Consider the following 20,750-nt stretch of genomic DNA (forward strand, 5'->3'; position numbering starts at 1 on the left):
AGGATATCTACACTTCATTGGATTGTTTAAGTATAAGTTAATACACATAAAGCACTTTGAACAGTGCCTAACACATTATAAACACCTAATAAATGTCAGATGCTTTTAATATTAAAGCTGTTTCCACACTCAATAAATAGAAATAACTATCTCAAATGGCTGTTATAGTAAATGAGAAATGCACAAAGAACACATCTCAAATACATAAAATATATACAAAGTACTCAATAGGTAGTAGTCATTATTATCACTAGAAAATAGAACTAACAGTAATGAGACTGATGAAGAGGAAGATGGCAATACCAATAGTCATCCTGGGGGCCAATCCATATAAGTGGCAGTTATCCTTGAGGTCTTTTTCACCTTCCCAAACAATTAATTACCAAGTTCTATAAATTCTATATCCTTGAAAGTTATCTCATCTTCTCCATTCTCACTGCCACTTTCTTATAAATCCCTCATACGCGCTCCACAAAGGCCACAACCTCCTATCAGTTGTCCTGACTCCAGTATTGTCCCATTTCAATCCATTCTTCACAGTTTGTTTTTCTTATAAAACAGAAATTTGACCATGTCACTCCCTTCTATAGGATCTACAAATGTCCACACATCTTTCAGAATAATTTTCAAATTACTAATTGTGAATGCTAAGGCTTTCAGAATTTGGCCCCATCTACCTCCCTTACCTCATCTTTTCCCACTAACTCACTCTGCAATCAAAGCTAAGATCGATAACTCTGATTTATCTGTGGTTTCCCAAACACATGTTTGATCAACTCTGTGCCTTCCTGTAAGCCCAGAACGCTTCCTTCTTCCCTTCCTTACTCCTATCTGACCACTTAATGCTTCTCCCCTGTAATTCAACTTCTATGCCACCTCCTCCATCCCCTGACATCCAATCCCATCCCCAGCCCCATTTTCTTCCCTCCCAACCTGAATGAACTTTATGATTAATATTGTAAAAGTGTTGTTAACATTTAAAACCCATGTAGATCACTCTTCAGTTCTAACAGCTGGAACTAAAGATCTAAGTAAAAAATGTCGCTTTTAACTCAAGATTTTATGGTTCAATGATTTCAGTTTTTGATCAAGAATTTAAAAGTGAAATTAAAAGTGCAAAAGTGAAAGCAAAACTTCAAAAAAGAGATGAAAATACTATTTAAATGTAAATGTTCAGCTTCTGGTAATTCAGTCATTTTCAGAAGTGAAACCGAGGGGGTTTTCCCCCCCCTCTAAATTTTAAAACAAATCATTGACAGATACAAAATTACTTAAAAGAGCATTATATTTCAAAAATGGAACTGATATAGAGTCTTCTGTTTTACACTATTTTTATTTTTTTAATGTACTGCTTTTTAAACAAAGGAATTTTCGTCTATTTGGTTTCACTTTATAATTACCAAAGCCTTTCCATAAAACTTAGGAATAAATGACTCCCCCATGTGGAGATCAGCTTGCACAGACTTTCTCTTACAAACAAGTCTAGCAAGTAATTTAAGCTTCAATATGCTTAAAATTTTGAAGCTGAACTCTGAACATGACAATTATAACTTTATACCTACAAAGATAGGCAGGTAAAAGGCTGACCCTAAAGTTAACAGAAAAGTTCATGACAGAACATATGTTAAAAAATAAAACCTCTAAATAGCATGGCTTGAAATTTTTATTTGCAAATCAAATACTTTAACAATTTAAATGAGTGATCAATTTAAGATATAGGCATGTTTATTGAATAAGTTTTAAATGTTTAAGTATCAACAATTAAGATATAAAATTATACCTGACTCTTACTGGTAATGTTAGAAAATGAAGAGGCTCAATTTATTGTGAGAAATGTTTATACCAGAAAAATGAAAGCTGAGAAGAATTAGCATACTAGTGATTGAGATCCAGCTTTTACCTCTATTACCAACATGATTAATTTTGCAGTATGAAGAACATTAGACTTGATAGTAGGAAACCTGAGTTTTGGCCCCAGCTTTAGGATTCAGTGTTTTCATATGTAAAATGAGAGGGCAAACTGAAAAATTTCTAAGGATAAATGTGTAAAAACTCAGCTCTTGATTTTATTTTCAAAAATTAAATTTCATGTTATTTTATATGTAGTGGCTAAGTTTCAAAGTGTAAAATTTTGTAGCTTAATACAGCTGTCCAAATCCCTGTATATATCTGAAACTAAAAGCCTGTTTTTATACAAAACTATCCAATAACAACTAACTTTTGTATCATGCTTTTCAGTTTACAAAATACTAGTAATAAAGAATTCTGTATGGGAGGTATTATTAACTCAGTTTTACAGAATAGAAAACTGAGGCTCAAAGAGCTTAATTAAAACATGGCCAATCAAGTCTTTTGGCCTTTAAAAAAAAAAAATTTATATTTTACTAAATCTCTAGTTTACAAAATAGTTCAATGAATATTGCTTTTTACAGTTAGTTGATTCTGCAGCTGTCTTGGAATTATAATTCAACTACAGGAAAGGAAAAGGTTTTAGTCTTATTTAACCATAAATTGCTACTGGTAAGAGACAGAACTGGATTCCAAAACATAAAACTGTGTTATATATTAAAAGAACATGATTTCAACAGTGTAATTTAAAACATACTCTAAGGTCTAAAATTAATATGTATAAACAGGAGCTTTAATAATATATAAAAATAAGTTATAAGGTTAAAAAAAAATCAAGTTCAGTAACAAATTTACTATATCCCAAAAGCATGCACAGTTTAAACACTAGAATTTTTCTCTATTGAAAATCTTTAATATGGTACTTTTAAAAAATGAAGTAGTGATTAGTACAAACATGACCTTGATGTAAGCTTATCGAATTTTTCAATATGTAGATACCCAATTTATATAATCAACAGAATTGTGACCTAGGCCACTTTAGGTACCACCTCAGCATATCTAACACAATAATGAATTGATCCTTTCTAATTTCAAAGTTTGATATTTGATGGTATAACTAATTTAAATATTTTACCTTTCATAATATGTTATTAAATGGCAAAAGTTTTCTAGCTAGCGTCAGAAGACTTTGAGTAATTGGCAAACTGTCAGGGCCAAGTTACAAACAATGTGGCTAAGGTAAAAATTCAGATACTTACTTTGTTATTTTGTGTCACAAGAATACTTCCACCTCCAGGTTTCAAAGGCACCTCTTCCATTGCTCCAAACACATCAGTCTCAACAGAAAAAGTTAGTTCTAGACCCAGATCACTAATATCATTATCTAAAATCCACTGCAAATTTTTGGCATATTCTGGATCAATAGATGCCACATCTTGGTAATTTACAGGAATACCTAAAAATGCAAACATTCAGCAGTTATATTCTAAATGTTTCTGCCTTTCCTTATCTGTTTAATGGTAAAATACTGCCCTCTACAGATACTCTGCAAAACTGCAAAATATAATCCAATTCACAGCAAGATTAAAATAGATGCTAATTACTGAATTTGAAGGTCTGTCAATTGCAGCTTATGTTTCCTCCACATTAATACAATACAACCTTCCTTTGAAACAGCTATTCAGAAAATTATTATTAACTTTAAAAAGTGTCAATTCTTTTTATATATTCATATTAAAATGCATTTAGTATAAATACACACCAAAATAAAAAAAAAATTTTAGCATAAAATAGGTTGTTTTTCTTTCCCTCAGCCCTCCTCAAAATGCCTTAATCAAAATAAAATTTATCTCATCTAAAATGCTTCCACTTATCTATATAGTATTCCCTAAAGACTATAGGAAAAACAGTTTTAGTAACTGCTTATGGAAATAACAACAGAACCATACCAAGAATGTGCTTGTAGAATGATCTTGTGAAATAAATGTTGACCAGCTGCCTATGGTTCAAAGCTAATCCCAAGATCTGTCCAGCAAACCGGAAATAGTTCAAGTGATCAGGATTTACATAGGAGTTGCTATTAGGCTGAAAAGTTGTCCCTATTAAAATAAATACAAAATAATTTATTTTTAATAATCTATATACAGAAGACCATTTCGATGCAGATATATCAGTTCACATAAAACTTCAGCTAAGGTTACATTATACGTAAATTTTCATGGGATGTTCTTTATGGAATATATAATTGGCAGTTAATTTACACATACATATCACAGTTAAGTCTTTGTGCAAAGAGAAGATTTTTAGAATACTTTTAACTGAAAGTAGTTCAAAGATGTGTCACAAGGGTATCCCGGAAACAATATATTATAAGACCACATACACATATACACACAGTTTTCCTAAGCAGTGTGGGAAAATAACTACTAGGCTTCAAATTAGGACAGACATTATCTCATTCACCTATAAAGGCCCAGCACTTCTTGCTTAAGGAACAGAATTTAAAACTGTTCTTAAGTGACAGACCTAATCAACGAACTTGATGCCTTTTAATAATTCTTGGAAAATCCTCAAATTCCACAAGTCAATAATTCCATCCTCATGACAAAAAAATCAAGGTTAAATAAGTATCACTAAAGTATAGAAATAAAAATGGCAAGGGCAATAGTTAACTGATTATTATCAAAATGTAGAGCAATGAATAGAGTATGATTTCACTTAAATGAAAAAGGTCTAGAAACTGGTAATAGTTACAAAACACTATGAATAAACTTAATGCCACTAAATTAGATACTTTAAAATGATTAAAATGGTAAATTTTATGTTATGTATATTTTACCACAATAAAAAAACCTCAAAATAAAAAATCTAGTGTAATGGAAAAACCAAATACTGAGGTCTCAACTTTAAAACATTCTCCTTCCCTGTTTTTCTATGATGATCATTAACTCAGATTATAAATTCTCTCATCATTCAACAAACATTTATTGAACTCATGATTTTTATTACTCTTCTAGGCACCTGAGCTAAAAGAAAGAATAACTGATAAACCTGAAAGAGTATCAAAGAAAAATAAAGGAAAATGGAAAAGTATTAAAAAGAGAAAAACATCTGGTCATTTAATATACATATTTTGACAGTTATTCACTTTGTGCTTCGTTATTCTTTGATTTATCAGAGTTGGCACTAAACTAAATTGCCCTGACCAATTTACTTAGATATAAGGTACAAATTTAGAACCTTATGGCTAAATGACTTAAAAGAGACACATCGAGCTAGTCATTCACTGTTAAGTACATTTTGAAACTCATTTCCCGTCACAATATAAGAATTAAAATAAAATTCTCTGAGAAGAAAGACTTTAAGATACACATAACCATAATTCCAAAAAATATAATTTTCTGAAAATAATCACAAATATTTTTACCTATTAAAATAATGAATGTTTAGGATAATTGATAAACCAGCAAAAATTTTTGATGACTCGATTTTCCTCTCCTAATTCTGTGTATAATTCCTTTTCGAAGTACTTTCTGGGCAGTTTGGGTTATTTAAAAGAACAGATAAGGATATGGACATGGACAATGAACTAGTGGTCACCAAAGGATAGAGGGCAAGGGGGAAAGGGGAGGTAGACAGGAGAGAGGTGATAAATTTAAATTATTTCTCCAATTTAAATAAATAAATAAATAAATTTTTAAGGATCAATTAATTAAAAAAATAAAAGACCAGATAAGGAGAAATCAAAACAAAGAAGGAAACAAATGGGAGAAGATCTTCAGGAAACAAATGTTTTTAACTTAAAAACTAGTTAAAACTGAATATAAAGTTTATATTGTTTTAAGTTCAAAATAAATATACCTGTGACACTCCCAGCTATTTTCATTGCACCAGAAAGATCCTATTGCACAAGAAAGTATAATTTTCACAAAATAAATAATAGCATTTAATAGTTATTTCTGCTTTCTTTACGCCAGGTAGTGGGCTAAGCATTTTTTACATAATGGCTAATTGATTTCTCACTATATTTCAACAAGTTATCACCATTTCAAACAAAGTAACTGAGTTCTAAAAAGGTTGTATTTACTAGCCCAAGATCATAGCAAAATGAGGGACATAGTCAAGATTCACATCCAGTGCAGTACCAAAGGCCAAACTCTTAGCCACTATAAGACATTACTTCTCTATAGTAAGCATCTTAATTTAATTAGAAGCAAGTTTTAAAGAAATTATTATAGACATTAGGTTAATTTGAACATTTCCCACATTTAGGAATTTTTCATTCTTACATATAATTCCCTATATATTGACTAAACATAAATAAAATTTCATCTAGATTTTAATTTATTAATACTATGATCCCAAAGAGAATACTCAATATGGCTTACGAAAAGAACAAACCACAATTTTTATAGTCTATGTGCTTCTATATATGCTCTGCTAGAAATGTGCAATATGTAGTACCTTGACTAGTGATTCCACACCAAATCTGTTTTTCACGTATGAAACTAAATAGACTCAGAATAGGGGCTATAAAAAAGAAATAAATCTAAAATACAATGTTTTAATGCTAAATCTTATGTCAAAGATTAGTCCTAAATAACTAAGTGCCTCATCAATCTTGTCAAATTCAACAAATTCACCTCAGAGCAAACAATCAAAGGTTACAGAGTTAAAGCAAACAGTCTCACATCCCTAAATAACTTCAAATACACCAGGTGTACCTGAGGTGCCTTTCACATAGGTGAATACCTGCAGCTGCTAGCATCACTGCAGCCCACCCCACTTGCCTCTCAAAGTCATCCTTATTCAGTGGAAATCTGCTGCTCATTTATTTGGATGCAATCAGGAACTACAATTAATGAGGAACTCTATCCTTATAAAAGAATTTAAACACTGGGAAAGAAAAGATTTTCAAGTAATAAAAGCAAACGTGCAAAAGCATTTAAAACCTGAAATCCCACCTTGACTTGGCTATGTCTTTATTACAGAACTCTCAAGGACACCTCACACAAATAAGGCAATAGTAACCATTTCCATTTAGCCTACAATATCAAATTACAATTCTTTAGGTCGTAAGCACCATTTCAACAAAATGAGTTTTAATCTGTAGTATATAGTTAAATAAGAGCTTTCTAGTTGTCAGGTCTTGATCTCTTAAAAAGACTGAAAACTAAGTTACTATACATAGATAGATTATAAGTTAAGATTTAACATCATGATTTCCAGACTGTTTTTTTTTATGATCAATAAATTTAAAGACTTGGAAACTCAAACAGGGTTAAGAAATTTTAACTTTTTCAAATAAAAACTTGTATTATTTTTAAGTTCATCTATTATCACAATTTCACTCAAAAAAAGAGGAAATTTTAACTCAAAAAAAAAGCAGACTATAGGACATTCCTTAAAGTGAATAAATTTAGTTTTAGTTTACAAAGGAATGATGAAAACTTCCTCAGGGTCAGCACTAGCACTTGAGACAAGCATTTGACAACTATTTAGAGGAAAGAATGCTAGACTGAGCCAGGTTCCAATCATGACCCTACCACTCATTAACTATGATAACAGACAAAAACTCTGAATTTTAATTTTCACATAGACAAAAACTCTGAATTTCAATTTTCTCTCCTATGCAATGAGAATTCTCCACCTATCTCACAGGGCTACTATGGGAATCAAAGAATAAAATGTACTACAGTAGTTTGAAAAAATGACAAGTCACAGAAAAAGTCATCTAGACTGTACAACTTACCATCAGCTGACTGGGTAAACAATGCATAGTCTGGATTGACTATCTCATTAGATAGAATATCAAACCACTCACGCACAACACCTTGACCCTGAGTTCAAGAAAAGAAAATTAAGTATCAACAGAAATATATAATATGGGGCAATAGTTCTCTAAATAATAAAATTAAAATAATTTTAAATCTCTTCCATTAGCAATTTAATATTAAATTTTTTTCAAGTTCATGTTAATCTTTTATATACAATGATCTTCATAGCACTTATTTTTATACCCACCATGCCTTCTTCTCCATGGAACCGTACAGCAATTCCTTGCTTTAGCTTTGCACAATTTGCTTTTGACACAACTTCACAGCTACTCCTAAAAATAGAATCTAAATATGTAGCATTGGTTAATTTTACATATTAAAATTTACAATAAGTAGTACTTTCTTGTGCCTCAGATACACATCCATTTCTTTGTTAAACATACCTCTGTGAACAAGCAGGATATCGTTTTCATTCACCGGCCTATGTACCATGTCTGAATCTGGTTGTCCTGAATGCAAATGTTCATAGAACCATTCACAGCGATCTTTAAACGGCTACCGTAACAAATAACAGTAAAATAGGTTAGCAGTATTTCATTCACCTATTAAATTTACTTAACTAGCATGCTAAATGCCCTTTCTACAAATAATCAGTCTTATATCTTTATTTATAATAAGTAGTTCTAAGTAATGTCCTGACATTTCAATGACTATTCGCAAAAAAAAAAAAAAAAAAAAAAAAAGCAGAGTCTAGCTGAAATGCTTTATCTAGAGGGTGTATTTTTAAAAATTCCCTACATTTTCAACAGAAAAGACTTGATAAATTAGAAGGCTATATCTAAGAACTGAATATAAGATATATAATTGAATATATTTGCTCTTAATTTCTTGTAAACCCAACAAGGCTTACAAAAATAAATTTCCATTCAGAAAAACTGTTGCATGTTCCATTTAATTTTTCATAAAAATACTCTTTTAACTTAACTTTGTTCTTAATTCTATCTTTTGAATATATGCAGCAACTAGAAAAGAATTTTTTACCTTTTTTCTTTCCGTCCTCCTTCCCTTCCTCCACCCTAAAAATTAAGATCTCTTGAACACCAGAGAAAGTCTCTGCCTTTTGTTCATTTACCAGGTATGCAACTGCAAGTGATTTGCTATTTTTTACAACTAATCAGAAAGTATTGCTGAGTATCCAGTATGTGCCAACACTGAAGGTAACATACAAGCTATAAAAATCTCAATTTCATTGCTAAAAACTGTTTAATACAGTCAGAGATGAGACTAACATTAACACAAAACACTACATATACAATATTAAGATCTAAACAGTGAAGTACAGACTATAATGTATTAATAATTTAGAGATTGTCCAGATGAATGAAGTACAAAGGCTTCATAAGGTTATGGTTTGAACTAGAACTTCAAGCTCGGTAGGACTCGCTCAAGCAGGGAAAAGAGAGCATACGGGAGACAAGGAAAAAGGCAAAGAAACTGTGTCTCCCTGAGAGATGTAATGAAGGCTCACTTACATAAAGAGTCCTACACTTACACATGCTGAAGGAAATAAGTTTGTGTAAGTAAATCAAGGATATAATTATAGATCCTGAGAATCAAATAAAAGAGGGGCCATTGTGGATATCTGGTAAGAGGAATAACAAGGTACATTCAGTAATTAAAACTAGAGCAGCACCAGTATAAAAAGAGACCATCTAGGTAACAGTTGAAATAATAGCTATTGAGTGATATGGTCCTGGTCATAGTAGAAAACAGGAACAATAAGTTAATCTGAAAGACATTACTCCTTTGAATAAAGATGAAATGTAAGATAAGATTTCTAGGGATAGACCTTAAGAAGACAAGTAGTTTAGAGATGGGAAAACCTTCCCCTCACGATCTACCCCACACTCCTGGAAGGTACTGGTAGAAAGATACTGAGATTTCGTATATTCTGAATTTAAGGTTATTTAGGATATAACTACTAAGGGCTTGGAAATAAATACTGGAATGTGCTGCAGATGAGACACTGGAAACAGAGCCAAAGTTGTAGTTAAAGACAAGGTTAAGGTCCCTTGTTGAAGAGATTAAAGATACACGTGACAAACACTAAGAATGGAGTTTATAATCATAAGTCAGGATTGAGCATTTGCTTAGCAAAGAAAACACACAGCCAGAAAAGTCAAAGAAGAATCAGGTAGTGCAAGATAACAAAAGCCAAGAATTTCAAAAGATAAATACGATCAATATCCAACACCATAAAGAGGTTAACTTTCAGGCAGTTTTTAGGACACCAGTAAATTTCTTCATCTGTGCTAAACTAAATATTAGTCTTGCTTCAACAGACTTATACGTTTTTATTAATTCTTAGTAAAAATTTTATTATTATAAAGATAACTAGTGAGAGATTAACTTCTGCCTTTTAATATGTGTTCTTTCAGTAAATGTTTTTTAAAAAGTTAAATGTATAATTTTGTCCATACTTTTAATAGTCTTTCACATTTTTAAAAAGTACTGTTGTTATTATATTCTTTACTGGGCATATAAATTGAATATTTCATTTTACATAAACAGACTAGTATGTAAAGTGCTTAAAACTTTAATGCTGATTATTAAATGAGCATAAAAAAACATTACATAGAAATAATTATTTTAGTGTGGGTTTTGATGTTTGATAAACAGTTTAAAATCCTGGCTATCACTACTAGGTTTGTGATCTTAGGGAAATTACTAATCCTCTCAGAACTTTAGTTTTCCCACCTGTAAAATAGGAAAAGTAATATCTACTTCAAGGACAAATTGTGAAGATTAAATGAAATAATGCCAATATAGAACAAAATAATCTAATTATAATCATAAATTAGCCAACGCTTATTAAAGCACCTTTCAGCCAGGTACTGTTTTAAGCACTTTAGATGCATTTTGACATGTAATCTTCACAATACTATGAAGAAAAGAGACTCTAATTATCCCCATTTTGCAGAAGAGAAAAATGCAGCACCAACAGCTTAACTTGTGGAAATACTCAACACTCAGAACACTCGATAATGAGGCACTGTTCTTATTACCATTTTATAACAATGTTAAAATTATTGTGAATAAGTATTTAAAAAGACAGTAAACTTATTTTGCCATTATAAGACATTAAGCATTAAATTATATCCTTTACCTATAAAATGTGAACCAAGAAATAAAAGCAAATGGCAATTTTTAAAAAGTATTTTAAATGGCACATTAAAAGGTACAAAATGCTACCTTCAAAAGCTAGTAAGATCAGAATATCCACATACATATATGCACACCTACAAAGCCACAGGGCACATTTTTGTATGTAAACTTTCTGAGTTCCCGCATTTACATAAAATAATTCACAAAACAACACTGATTACAGAAGGTCCTCTTAATAGCATTTGTACAGCAATACAAATGTTTCTCCCTTTAACTACAGGCCACTTGAAAACCACCAACAGAATAAGAAGTCAATCCCTAAGCAGAGACAGTTTTTGTTTTTATCATTTTTTTTTTTTTTTGGAATAGCCTCCAAGTTACAGGAAATTTCTAAGTACAGAAGAATACAAAGTATTTTTTTTCCTGATTTGAGTAAGCTGTCATGATGTCCAGTCACCCCCAAGTACTTAAGTGTGTATGTACTTCCTACAAGTAAGAGAATTCTCCTACATAACCAGATGACCATCAAAATCAGAAAACACTGATATGTTATTATAGCTAATCCTCTGACCCAATTTTAAGTTTTGCCAGTTTCCTAGTAATGTCCTTCATAGCATAATGACTCACGAATACCATTTAGTTGTCTTGTCTCTTCCATTCTGGTAGAGTTCTTCAGTGTTTTAATTTTCGTGACTTCAAAACTTTTCAAGATTGCAGGTAAGTTATTTTGCAGAATGTCCCAATTGGAATTAGGCTGATGTTTTCTCAAGATTAAATTCAGGGTGTACATCTTTGGCAGGAACACCAAAGAAGTGAGGCCATGTTGTTCTCAGTGCACCCTATCAGGCGGCACACCGATATGTCTGCTCTGATCACCACCAAACTTGTCCACCATAAAGTTCCTTTTTAATCTTTGTGATTAATAAGTATTCCAGGGAGAGATACTTTGAGACAGTAAAATCTCCCATATATCATCAAATTTTTCATTATTCATTTTTTTGGGGTACTCATGGGTTCTGATTTTATTTATAATATTTTGCCATCATTATTTATTTTGATGTTAAAATTGTTTTACATTTGGCCAGTGGAGGCCATTTGAGGTAGTTCTGAGTCATTTTTAACACAACCTCATCATTCTTTAAACAATTTTCTTGCACAATAAGATGTTCCAGGCTCATCTGTACTTTCATTGACCCAGCCCTGTAATTAGCCATTTCTACCGTGAGTCACGTTTCATTGATATGGTATTTACAGGTGTGAACTGGACGCTAGGTTTGCTATATCTATCCACATTTAAGTTCACACTGATATATCCAATTCCAATCCAACAGTACGTGTTTCACGTTATTTTCCTCCATTTTGTAACTCCTTTCTTCAACATTGAGAAACAAAACTACCATAACCTTTACTTATTTGATCAACCTGTATATAACTAATATCCTGTCACTAATAAGCGCCCTTCACTGCTTTGATGCTCTCTACCCGACTTGGGCTCTGTCAAACTACTCTGAGCAACTGTCACCACCCTCCGCAATGGACATCCTCCAGATGCCATTCCAACTCACATACTCCATGCTGAGCCCCTCTTCTACACAGATAGCCTCCTTACTAGTCTCAAGTTCCAAAATCCCAGACTGGAACACCACAATGCATGTGGACAACTTTCTCATCCCGGTCAGACAACAAAATCCCCTCTGTGGGTCAAAAAAGTGGATAGCTAATGCAGATTCTGACTGAATTGTTCAGGAAGGGAAGGGGGAAAAGGAAGTGAAAAGTAGAGATAGTGTTAAAAAATAGCAAACTATCTCTTTCAAAAACTAAGCTTCTTTCACCTATAATCAATCTCATTTGCCCTAGAATGGAGTCACATAATGTGTTAAGAAAAAGAACTTAAGAACCAGAAAGACTTAAAATTCTGGTTCTCCTACTTAGTAGCTGAATGACTTCTTACTTGACTTCCTCCGCTTTAGTGAAAGAGTATCCATCTCACATGACTGTTATAAAAACAAAATAATTCATGTAATGCAAATGTATGGTACTTGACTTAAAGTTAGCATTCAATAAATGTATATTATTACTACCTTCTCTTTTACATTATCATTAAATAGGTGTCAAAGAATTTATATAAATGTGTATAATTTTATAAGCTTTTATAATTTTTAGCTTTAACCTCTGAAAGGATCAGTGTTCCTAAAGACATTTAAAAACACCTATAGTATTTCTTATGATTACTAATCAAACCATAGCCTCTGGTCTAACATTTCTGACAAATCATTTCCTAAAATTTTGCCATGATAATGTCTGTCATTCTCTTGAAGCGAAGTTATCAGTGGCTCCTGAAAGCCTAGCAAACAAAGAAGATTCTTTAATCTGGCAATCCAGGCTCAACACAGTATGACCCCAATCTACCTTTCCAGAATCATATCTCATTCCTCACCTACACAAAATTTCTGCTTCAACTCCTACAGTTTTATACAATTTTTTACCAGATATGCCCTGGTCCAAATCTTAGCTAGAATGTTCATCTTCCCCCATTTACTCCCATCAAAATTTTGCATGTTTTTCAAGGTCCAGTTTAAAAATCCACCTCCTCTTTGACATTTCCCTTGATTATAGCAGCCAGAAGCAAGCTCTTCATCTCTTGAACTACTAAAGAAACATGTAATACTGTAATTATTATTTTATAGGAACTCTTATTATCTCCCTTGCTAGACTGAATTAAGAACCTCTTGGAGAAAGGATATATGTCTTCTATCTCCAAAACAACTATTATTAAACATATATACTAGTCGCTATTTAAAACATATTCTTCGCAATAATTTTATCAGGTTGGTGTCATTATCTCTATCTTAAAGATGAAGAAACCAAAGTTCAAGATGTTGAAAATGTGCCCAACGTCACACAATTGTTAAGTAGCCAAACAAACTTTTTTCTAACATGTTTACGAAACATGAGATTTGTGGAATGAACCCTGGCAGCAAAAGGTTCTTAGGTCAAAAAAATTTGGAAGATTAATAAAGTTAAATCACTATTTTTACCAAAGGGTTTCTCAAAGCCTTTAATAATCTGCTGATAAACTTTATGAATATTCAACACAGCATATGTTATACTTCCCAAATACATCTGGAAATAAAATCCTTTTCTTAAGGACTATGAGCCTTACAGGACGAGCGTTCCTAACATGAAACTCATTTCGGGAAATGTAGCAACATATTCTACTGTCTTTGAACAAGCCATTGCACATAGTAGGACCTCAACACACATTTCTTGAAGAAGAAAAATTATTCCTCATACTAAAGTAACATACTGAAGTATGAAGTGTAACATACTTTAGTATGTAGTGTAACTTGACATACTAAATTAAATAAGGTAATTTCACTCCTCTTATAGCAGAAGGTCTCAAGTATAATAATTAGTTCATTAAACAGTACTCAAATGTAAAAATTAATTTTCATTAGACAAACTAAAAAGATTAAGAGAAATTTCTACCTGTGCTTTTATGATATGCATGAATCTTGACATCAACTCAGGACATTCAAGGAGGAAGTGAAAGTGGTCAAATATAATTTTGGGATTTCTAAAAGAAAAATATATTTTGTTTAAATGGAAAGGAAGGATGAGTAGCATTAAGTGATTCACACAGGCAGATTTACATATATAAATACTGAAACAGAAGAGTTAACACATATTCATCCATACCTACTATACTTGCACTTGTCATTGAGCATTTTTTTAATAGTTTAACAGAGGTAACATTTTTTCTGTTGAGATAAAAACTACAAGTAAAGAAGGAACAGACTGAAGGGTATTCCATGAATCTAAGAAAGCCTTACCTGTTAACAAAGCATTTTAAGACTTCATCATGTTTGCAGACGAATTCAATGAAACGAGGTGAAGTCATTCTGAGGGTGGGGGTAAAAAATAATCAGAACATATACACAATAGTTGATGATACAACATATTTGATAACTATGTATTGAACTGGACTGGCTTCTAGACAAAAAAATTGGGGATTTTGATTGTCTTTTTAAAAAAAAAAAAAATTGAGGCACGCCTAGTCAATCTGTAAGATGAAAAACTTTACAGAACTTTTCAATAGATGATATGAACAAGTGACTTTTCAAAAATCTTGAAATGTTAAGCATCTCTATATATTTCAAATATATACTGTATTTGTATGCTATACAAAGTAGAAGTCACTATTCTACATGTTAATAACTTATACAATGCTTAAAACTCAAATATTTTGGACTAACTTTAGATCAGTATAATAAGTGACGTAAAACAAGATCAAAAGGAACCTAAAATCAACAAATTACTATCTGTTGTCCTGAAATTACAAAAAAAGTCACAGTATTTCGTCTATCACAGAAGGAAATAATAAGCATGTAGTGTAAGCTTTGACAGGCAGTTAGGTTTTCTCTTTTTTGTAACACAAGCGCCTGACTTAAGTTTTGGTTGCCAAGGTTCCACTTCAAAGAGGCATATACTTCAAAGATGGCTATCTTTAATAAACACATTGCCAGCCACACAACTAGATAAAGAGCCAGACCACCTCCCCCCACTGAGGCCCTTTTGTTTTAAAGATCTTGGTTGATTTTGATAACTGACCAGTTGGCCCACTTGTTTTTTCTCTTCTCACACTTTAAATTCTCACTTATGTTTTAAATTCACCAATAAAGAGTGAGCCCCAGAAACACTAGGTCCCCCACCCTGATCCCCCCAAAATGAGAACTTCTTCAGGCCCATATGCACACCCGCTTGTGCACTAGCTCTTGTGGGCACACGCTCTCCTCTTGCTCTCTCCCTGAGACCTCGCTGTGTGGTCCCAGGTGTGCCATGTAATTTCCAGACCTTGTAAGTAATAAACCTTTTTTCTTTTTTTTCAAAGTTTCCTGATGGTTATTGCTGAAAGGCGCCTTGGAATCATAATAAGAACCACAAGGGCTGGTCCAGCCACAAGATTGGTTATTGATAGGCTGAGACCTGCACACAAAACAAAGCAGAAACCCTCTTACCCTGGAGGCATCTGACAAGAACAGCACATGTAAAAAGCTTGAATGACAGCACTTAGCCGGTTAGCTGTCATAGAAATAACATCCTGACAGTCTGCACTGGCTTCCTGTTTCCCTCCTAGAGCATCTGGTTTAGATTCCCTGGTGCCAGTGGATAGATTTTCATAGCTCCCAGGTCCTGGAGGTTCAAATGGAGGAATGGAAGTACCATCTTGATCTTGGCCTTTTTGTTTTAGTAAAATAGAAGTGATATCCGTTGAGTCCTTTTTGTTTTTCATCAGTTCTGTAGCTATTAAAACTAGCCATTCATCTAATGAGTGCCAAAGCAATTCGAGAGGCTAAGAGAAAAAGAAAAGCATTTTTTAAACATCATTCTGAAACTACAGGGTAAAAACTCACACAAACAAATATTATTAAAGAGAAAATTTACTGTAGATACTTCTATTTTCCCAAGTTAATATAACATCAATGCCTATAGGTAAGTAATAAAAACATATGTCATATAAATGACAATTTCTTCATTTGTAGAAAAAAAATTTAATTTGCATTTATTTATTCCTTGGGATAGAAAGGGAAAACTAAAACAACAAAAAATGTATAAGCCATCTTTCTTCTTTTAAAAATTTTAAAATATTTAGTTTTAAAAGCATAATTACATATATATAATCCCCCTAACCTTTACTGTATTAATGTGTCAACAATTTCCATTATGTTTTTTTTTTCAGGTAAAAAAGATAATTCCTAAAGAGCCTAATAGTTTACTATGCTCTTTACATCTAATTCCTAGAATTTTGAAAATTTATAACAAAAAATTTCTTAATGACATATTTATATATACATATGCACATCTGCATATTTATATGCTTACACATACATACACACACAATTCATCTCTAAAAAACAGTAACCATCAAATATTGACTAGCAAATTCTTAATTCCAAGTAAAGATAACAGCTTAAAATGAAACAGTGGAAAGTAATTATTTCTTTGGAGAACAAAAAAATGTCTTTTGTAAATTAACAGCAAATAAAATTTTATTTTTTAAATATTATGTTATCACAAATGCTATAATAGGACTAAGTATTAGAGAAGATGGACTACATACATCCTAATAATTAGTAGTTTTTAACACAAGCAGAAATATAAATGCCCAACTACTGTTAAAAGACCTGCTACCAGGAATCTAAAGTATAGTAACATGACTATAGTTATCAACACTGTATCACATAATTGAAAGTTGCTATGAGAGTAAAGCTTTAACTTCTCACATAACAACAAAATGGTAATTATGTGAGGTGAACGATGGATGCACTACCTAACCTGTGATAAACATTTAGCAATATCTATGTGTTTCAAATCATCACATTGTATACCTTAAACTTATACAATGTTATATGTAAATTAAAGCTCAGTAAAGCTGAGGGAAAAGAACCCACTAAACCTTTTTTATTCCAAATAATGGTTAACAATGTGTGTGTTTGGGGTGTGGGGGAATAGTAGGGAGGTAATGGTTAAATGGTCCTTCATTCCTACAGTACTTTCAATATTCCTATTGAGAATGATAAATTTTCTGAAAATGAATGTAAAAGTTAATCTTACTTTTTGATTCTTATGTGATCATTGAATTGTATAAACTAGGCTATGAATCTGGTAAAGACCCACCCTTCCAATACTTCAACTTAAAGAAATAATCTTACTTTTAAAGACCACTACACAAAGGTTACGTAACCATATTTGGAACCTTATAAAATGTTTAAATAACTTGTTCAGCCAGAAAATTCTTTCCAATTATTATCTAAAAAATCCCTTTGCTATACCTTCAGCCTTTCTTCAAGCTTCTAGAACATTCTCTTACCAAGAATATTTGATTTACTGAATTTGCAAACAATTAAATCACCAGGTAGTCTTCTCTGAATCATTAAACCAAAAAGTGGAAAACAAAATTTAAAAACACATTCGCCATCAACACAAACCTAATTCACTCATTCAATAAGTATTTAGTTAACCAGGTAAGCAAAGGGAAAAGAAACTAATTATACACTTTCTGAGGTTGAAATTAGCATCCCTCTGCCCCACAAGAGGGCTTTTCCATGATTAGGTGCAGACAGCAGTTGGAAGATTCAGGGTCCCTGAGCTGCTTAAAGGGCAAATGAACCAGTTGCCATAAACAGTGACATGATACCATCCATCACTGAAAATGTCTGAATTCTAATCATGAACCAAGTTCATGATTAGTCTATAGTTTCTCTTCATGTGCAAAACATTAAACCTGCTGTAAATGATAAAAAAGAACTTATGTCGGCAAAAATATTTAGCTTTACATCAGAAAATGAACTTCCAAGACAGAAAGAACAGGTGGTGGTGATGTAAAACTGCTTGAAACAAAAGGAAAAAGGAGTAATTGGCCTCTGAACGAGAAGAACTAAAACCGAGAAACTCAACACACTGAATGGAGAGGAGCCTAAGGCAGGAAATGATACCTGCTGCTCACGCACATATGAGAGCTCTGAACCTGAACCTAGAACAATCCTACTTTTATAGATTCACAACATGCAAAAATTAAAGGCAAGTTTTGATAAATTCAGATAATTCAAAAACAGGTCTGTGTAAAAATGATAGTAACAATAAAGATACTGAAAAGCTAGAAAGAGTTTTCAAAATTCTTTGCTGTGTAGCAAAAAATTAGAATGAGGGAAAAAAAGAGAAATGGTAAGTCATCTTAGGCCTTTCTTTTCTTTTTCCTACTTTTTCTTTATTCATTCACATGCGCTAAAACTAAATCCCATCCTTGAAGTATTTTTGCCTAGAGAGTTGTCCCTATGAAGATATATTCAGAAAAATCATTCCTCAACAACGAAAAGAATACTGTGAATATAACTTTAATTTGTAACTATGATAGCAACCACAGACAAGGATTAAAATTTTAAAAATTAAAAGAAATTATTGCAAACCATATCTATGATGCTTTCTATATTCTTAAATAATGATAAAAACATTAGGTAAGATACAAAACACCGTACATATCAATTGTTACTGAAAAAGGAGTCAAAGACTATGGAAAATATTAGCTGGTTTCTTGGCAGTATGACACGAATTATATTCTACTTATAGAAACAATGACAACAATCATAAGATTTTCAAAACATTTTGTTATATTTCAAAGCTATAATACATAATCCCAAACTTGTTGAACAATTTAAATTTTTTCCAGATCCATGTTCCACTGTGAGATACAAATGTGACAAGAAAGCATTACCAACGTAAGTTCATTAATAGTAATTTGAAATCCTGTTAGTCTATTTTCAACTTGATAATGTCAAATGCCACAACCCAAAAGGTAAGATCTTAAAGTTACAAGTTTCTCAAGCTTTCTTGGCTTCCAAATTTTCCGAATTATACTTCTATGAAACTGTTAATAGTCAGAGCTTATTGTTTATATATATATATATAAAAGCCTAAATTGTCTTCTCCATGTTCATCCTGCTGTGACTGCTGGAACTACATCCTCCTTCAGAGGCTCCAAAGTTCCCACGGCGCTAGATAAAAATTCTTAACACTGAAAAAATGGCTAGGTGGTAAGATTTAATTTAAAAGACTTCTAAGATAAATCATAAAACTAATAACAGGATGTTAAATAATTTCACCTACTAAAAACACATGGCCTATAAACCCACTCATTTTAATGGAAAACCCATTAGTTAATCTTAATAAAGTGACATGTTTCAATTAATGAAATGAAAAGTGGGGATCAATTGCTACTTGGATAAAATGTGGTAAAAATTAAAATGGTATTTCCAGTCTAACATTATAGCAATGCAGCATATGTTTAAGATTTTTACAACTTGAATCATCCCACAATGAACAGAGTACTTTATAATATGTAGATGACAATGTAATTTCTATTTTTATCCTTACAAAATTTTTATTTTTATTCATACATATCAATGAAACATGGAGTCTGGATTCCATAAAAGAAAAGCTAAAAAAACAAACCAAAAAAACCCAGTGCTATTCTCTTCTACTCAGTTATGTCTATACCGGGTGGGTAGAAAACTAACATTTAAATCATGCATTAAGGGCAGATAGAGGGGCTACTTAACATATACTTGTTTTCTCATATAATCAGCAAATACATGGCAAACTCAAATTTTACCAAACAAAAAAGAAATCAAGACAATAGTGAATATAAATAATAGACTATAACTGTACCTGATTTAACCTTTCTACCTATCATTATAGCTGAGTCAAAAGAATGAGAAGAATATCAAATCAGGGGTAGAGTCAGTAACTCAATAGCATGAGCCATGCCAGACTACATAAAGAATATCACATAACATGAATATTGAGGAAAACTCACTTAAAACAGCACTTGACAAAACACTGGATCAACAGCAGAGAATTTTACAATGATAGGAACTTAACACTCTCAACTAGAGGTCAAGGAAGTAGTGTGTGAAAAACCAAAATTTGAATTACAAGAAGATGCATAACTTCCTTCTTCCAGGAGGTGGCACAACAGGGGAAGGGAAAAAAAAAAAAAAAAGAAAACACAGCTGAAAACTCTTTCTTATACTGATTTAAAAAAAAAAAAAGAGCAAAGCAGACAAACATGCACAGATTCTTATGCATATTTTCCTAAAAAACTATACCTGTTCACTAGTATTAAAGAATCTACTAGTGTCAAATGCTTACAAGCCATTTATCTCTGTCGGCCAAAACTTTTCCCGGTAAAAACCATTTAGCATAGCTCATTAATTTATTTGTAAATTTTTACAAACAGTAAAGCTCTCAATCATAACTAGTTTTGGAGGAAGTGGCACATAAAAGCAGTTATATCACTTTTTGGATAATCTTTTATACTCAGAAGACTTAAAAAATAAATAACTTGTTATGAAATCGAAAGCAAATTTTATACTATGAAAATCTCTTAAGATAAAATACCTT

General features: G+C 32.0%; 1 protein-coding gene across 6 annotated transcripts in view; it reads right to left on the reverse strand.

Moving 5' to 3' along the window:
- HACE1 (HECT domain and ankyrin repeat containing E3 ubiquitin protein ligase 1) overlaps positions 1-20,750 on the reverse strand; it is a 78,762-nt gene that overhangs the window by 17,966 nt on the left and 40,046 nt on the right. For all 6 annotated transcript variants that reach the window (XM_036220387.1, XM_016126175.2, XM_016126179.2 and 3 more), the window contains 8 exons: positions 15,809-16,143; positions 14,624-14,692; positions 14,280-14,367; positions 8,069-8,180; positions 7,873-7,970; positions 7,601-7,688; positions 3,798-3,947; positions 3,108-3,304 (listed from right to left, as the gene is read on the reverse strand). In XM_036220387.1, the coding sequence (XP_036076280.1) occupies positions 3,108-3,304; positions 3,798-3,947; positions 7,601-7,688; positions 7,873-7,970; positions 8,069-8,180; positions 14,280-14,367; positions 14,624-14,692; positions 15,809-16,143 (1,137 nt within the window). The remainder of the gene's footprint in view (positions 1-3,107; positions 3,305-3,797; positions 3,948-7,600; positions 7,689-7,872; positions 7,971-8,068; positions 8,181-14,279; positions 14,368-14,623; positions 14,693-15,808; positions 16,144-20,750) is intronic.

The sequence above is a fragment of the Rousettus aegyptiacus genome, unplaced genomic scaffold (genome assembly GCF_014176215.1).
Source record: "Rousettus aegyptiacus isolate mRouAeg1 unplaced genomic scaffold, mRouAeg1.p scaffold_m13_p_1, whole genome shotgun sequence".
NCBI lineage: Eukaryota > Metazoa > Chordata > Mammalia > Chiroptera > Pteropodidae > Rousettus > Rousettus aegyptiacus.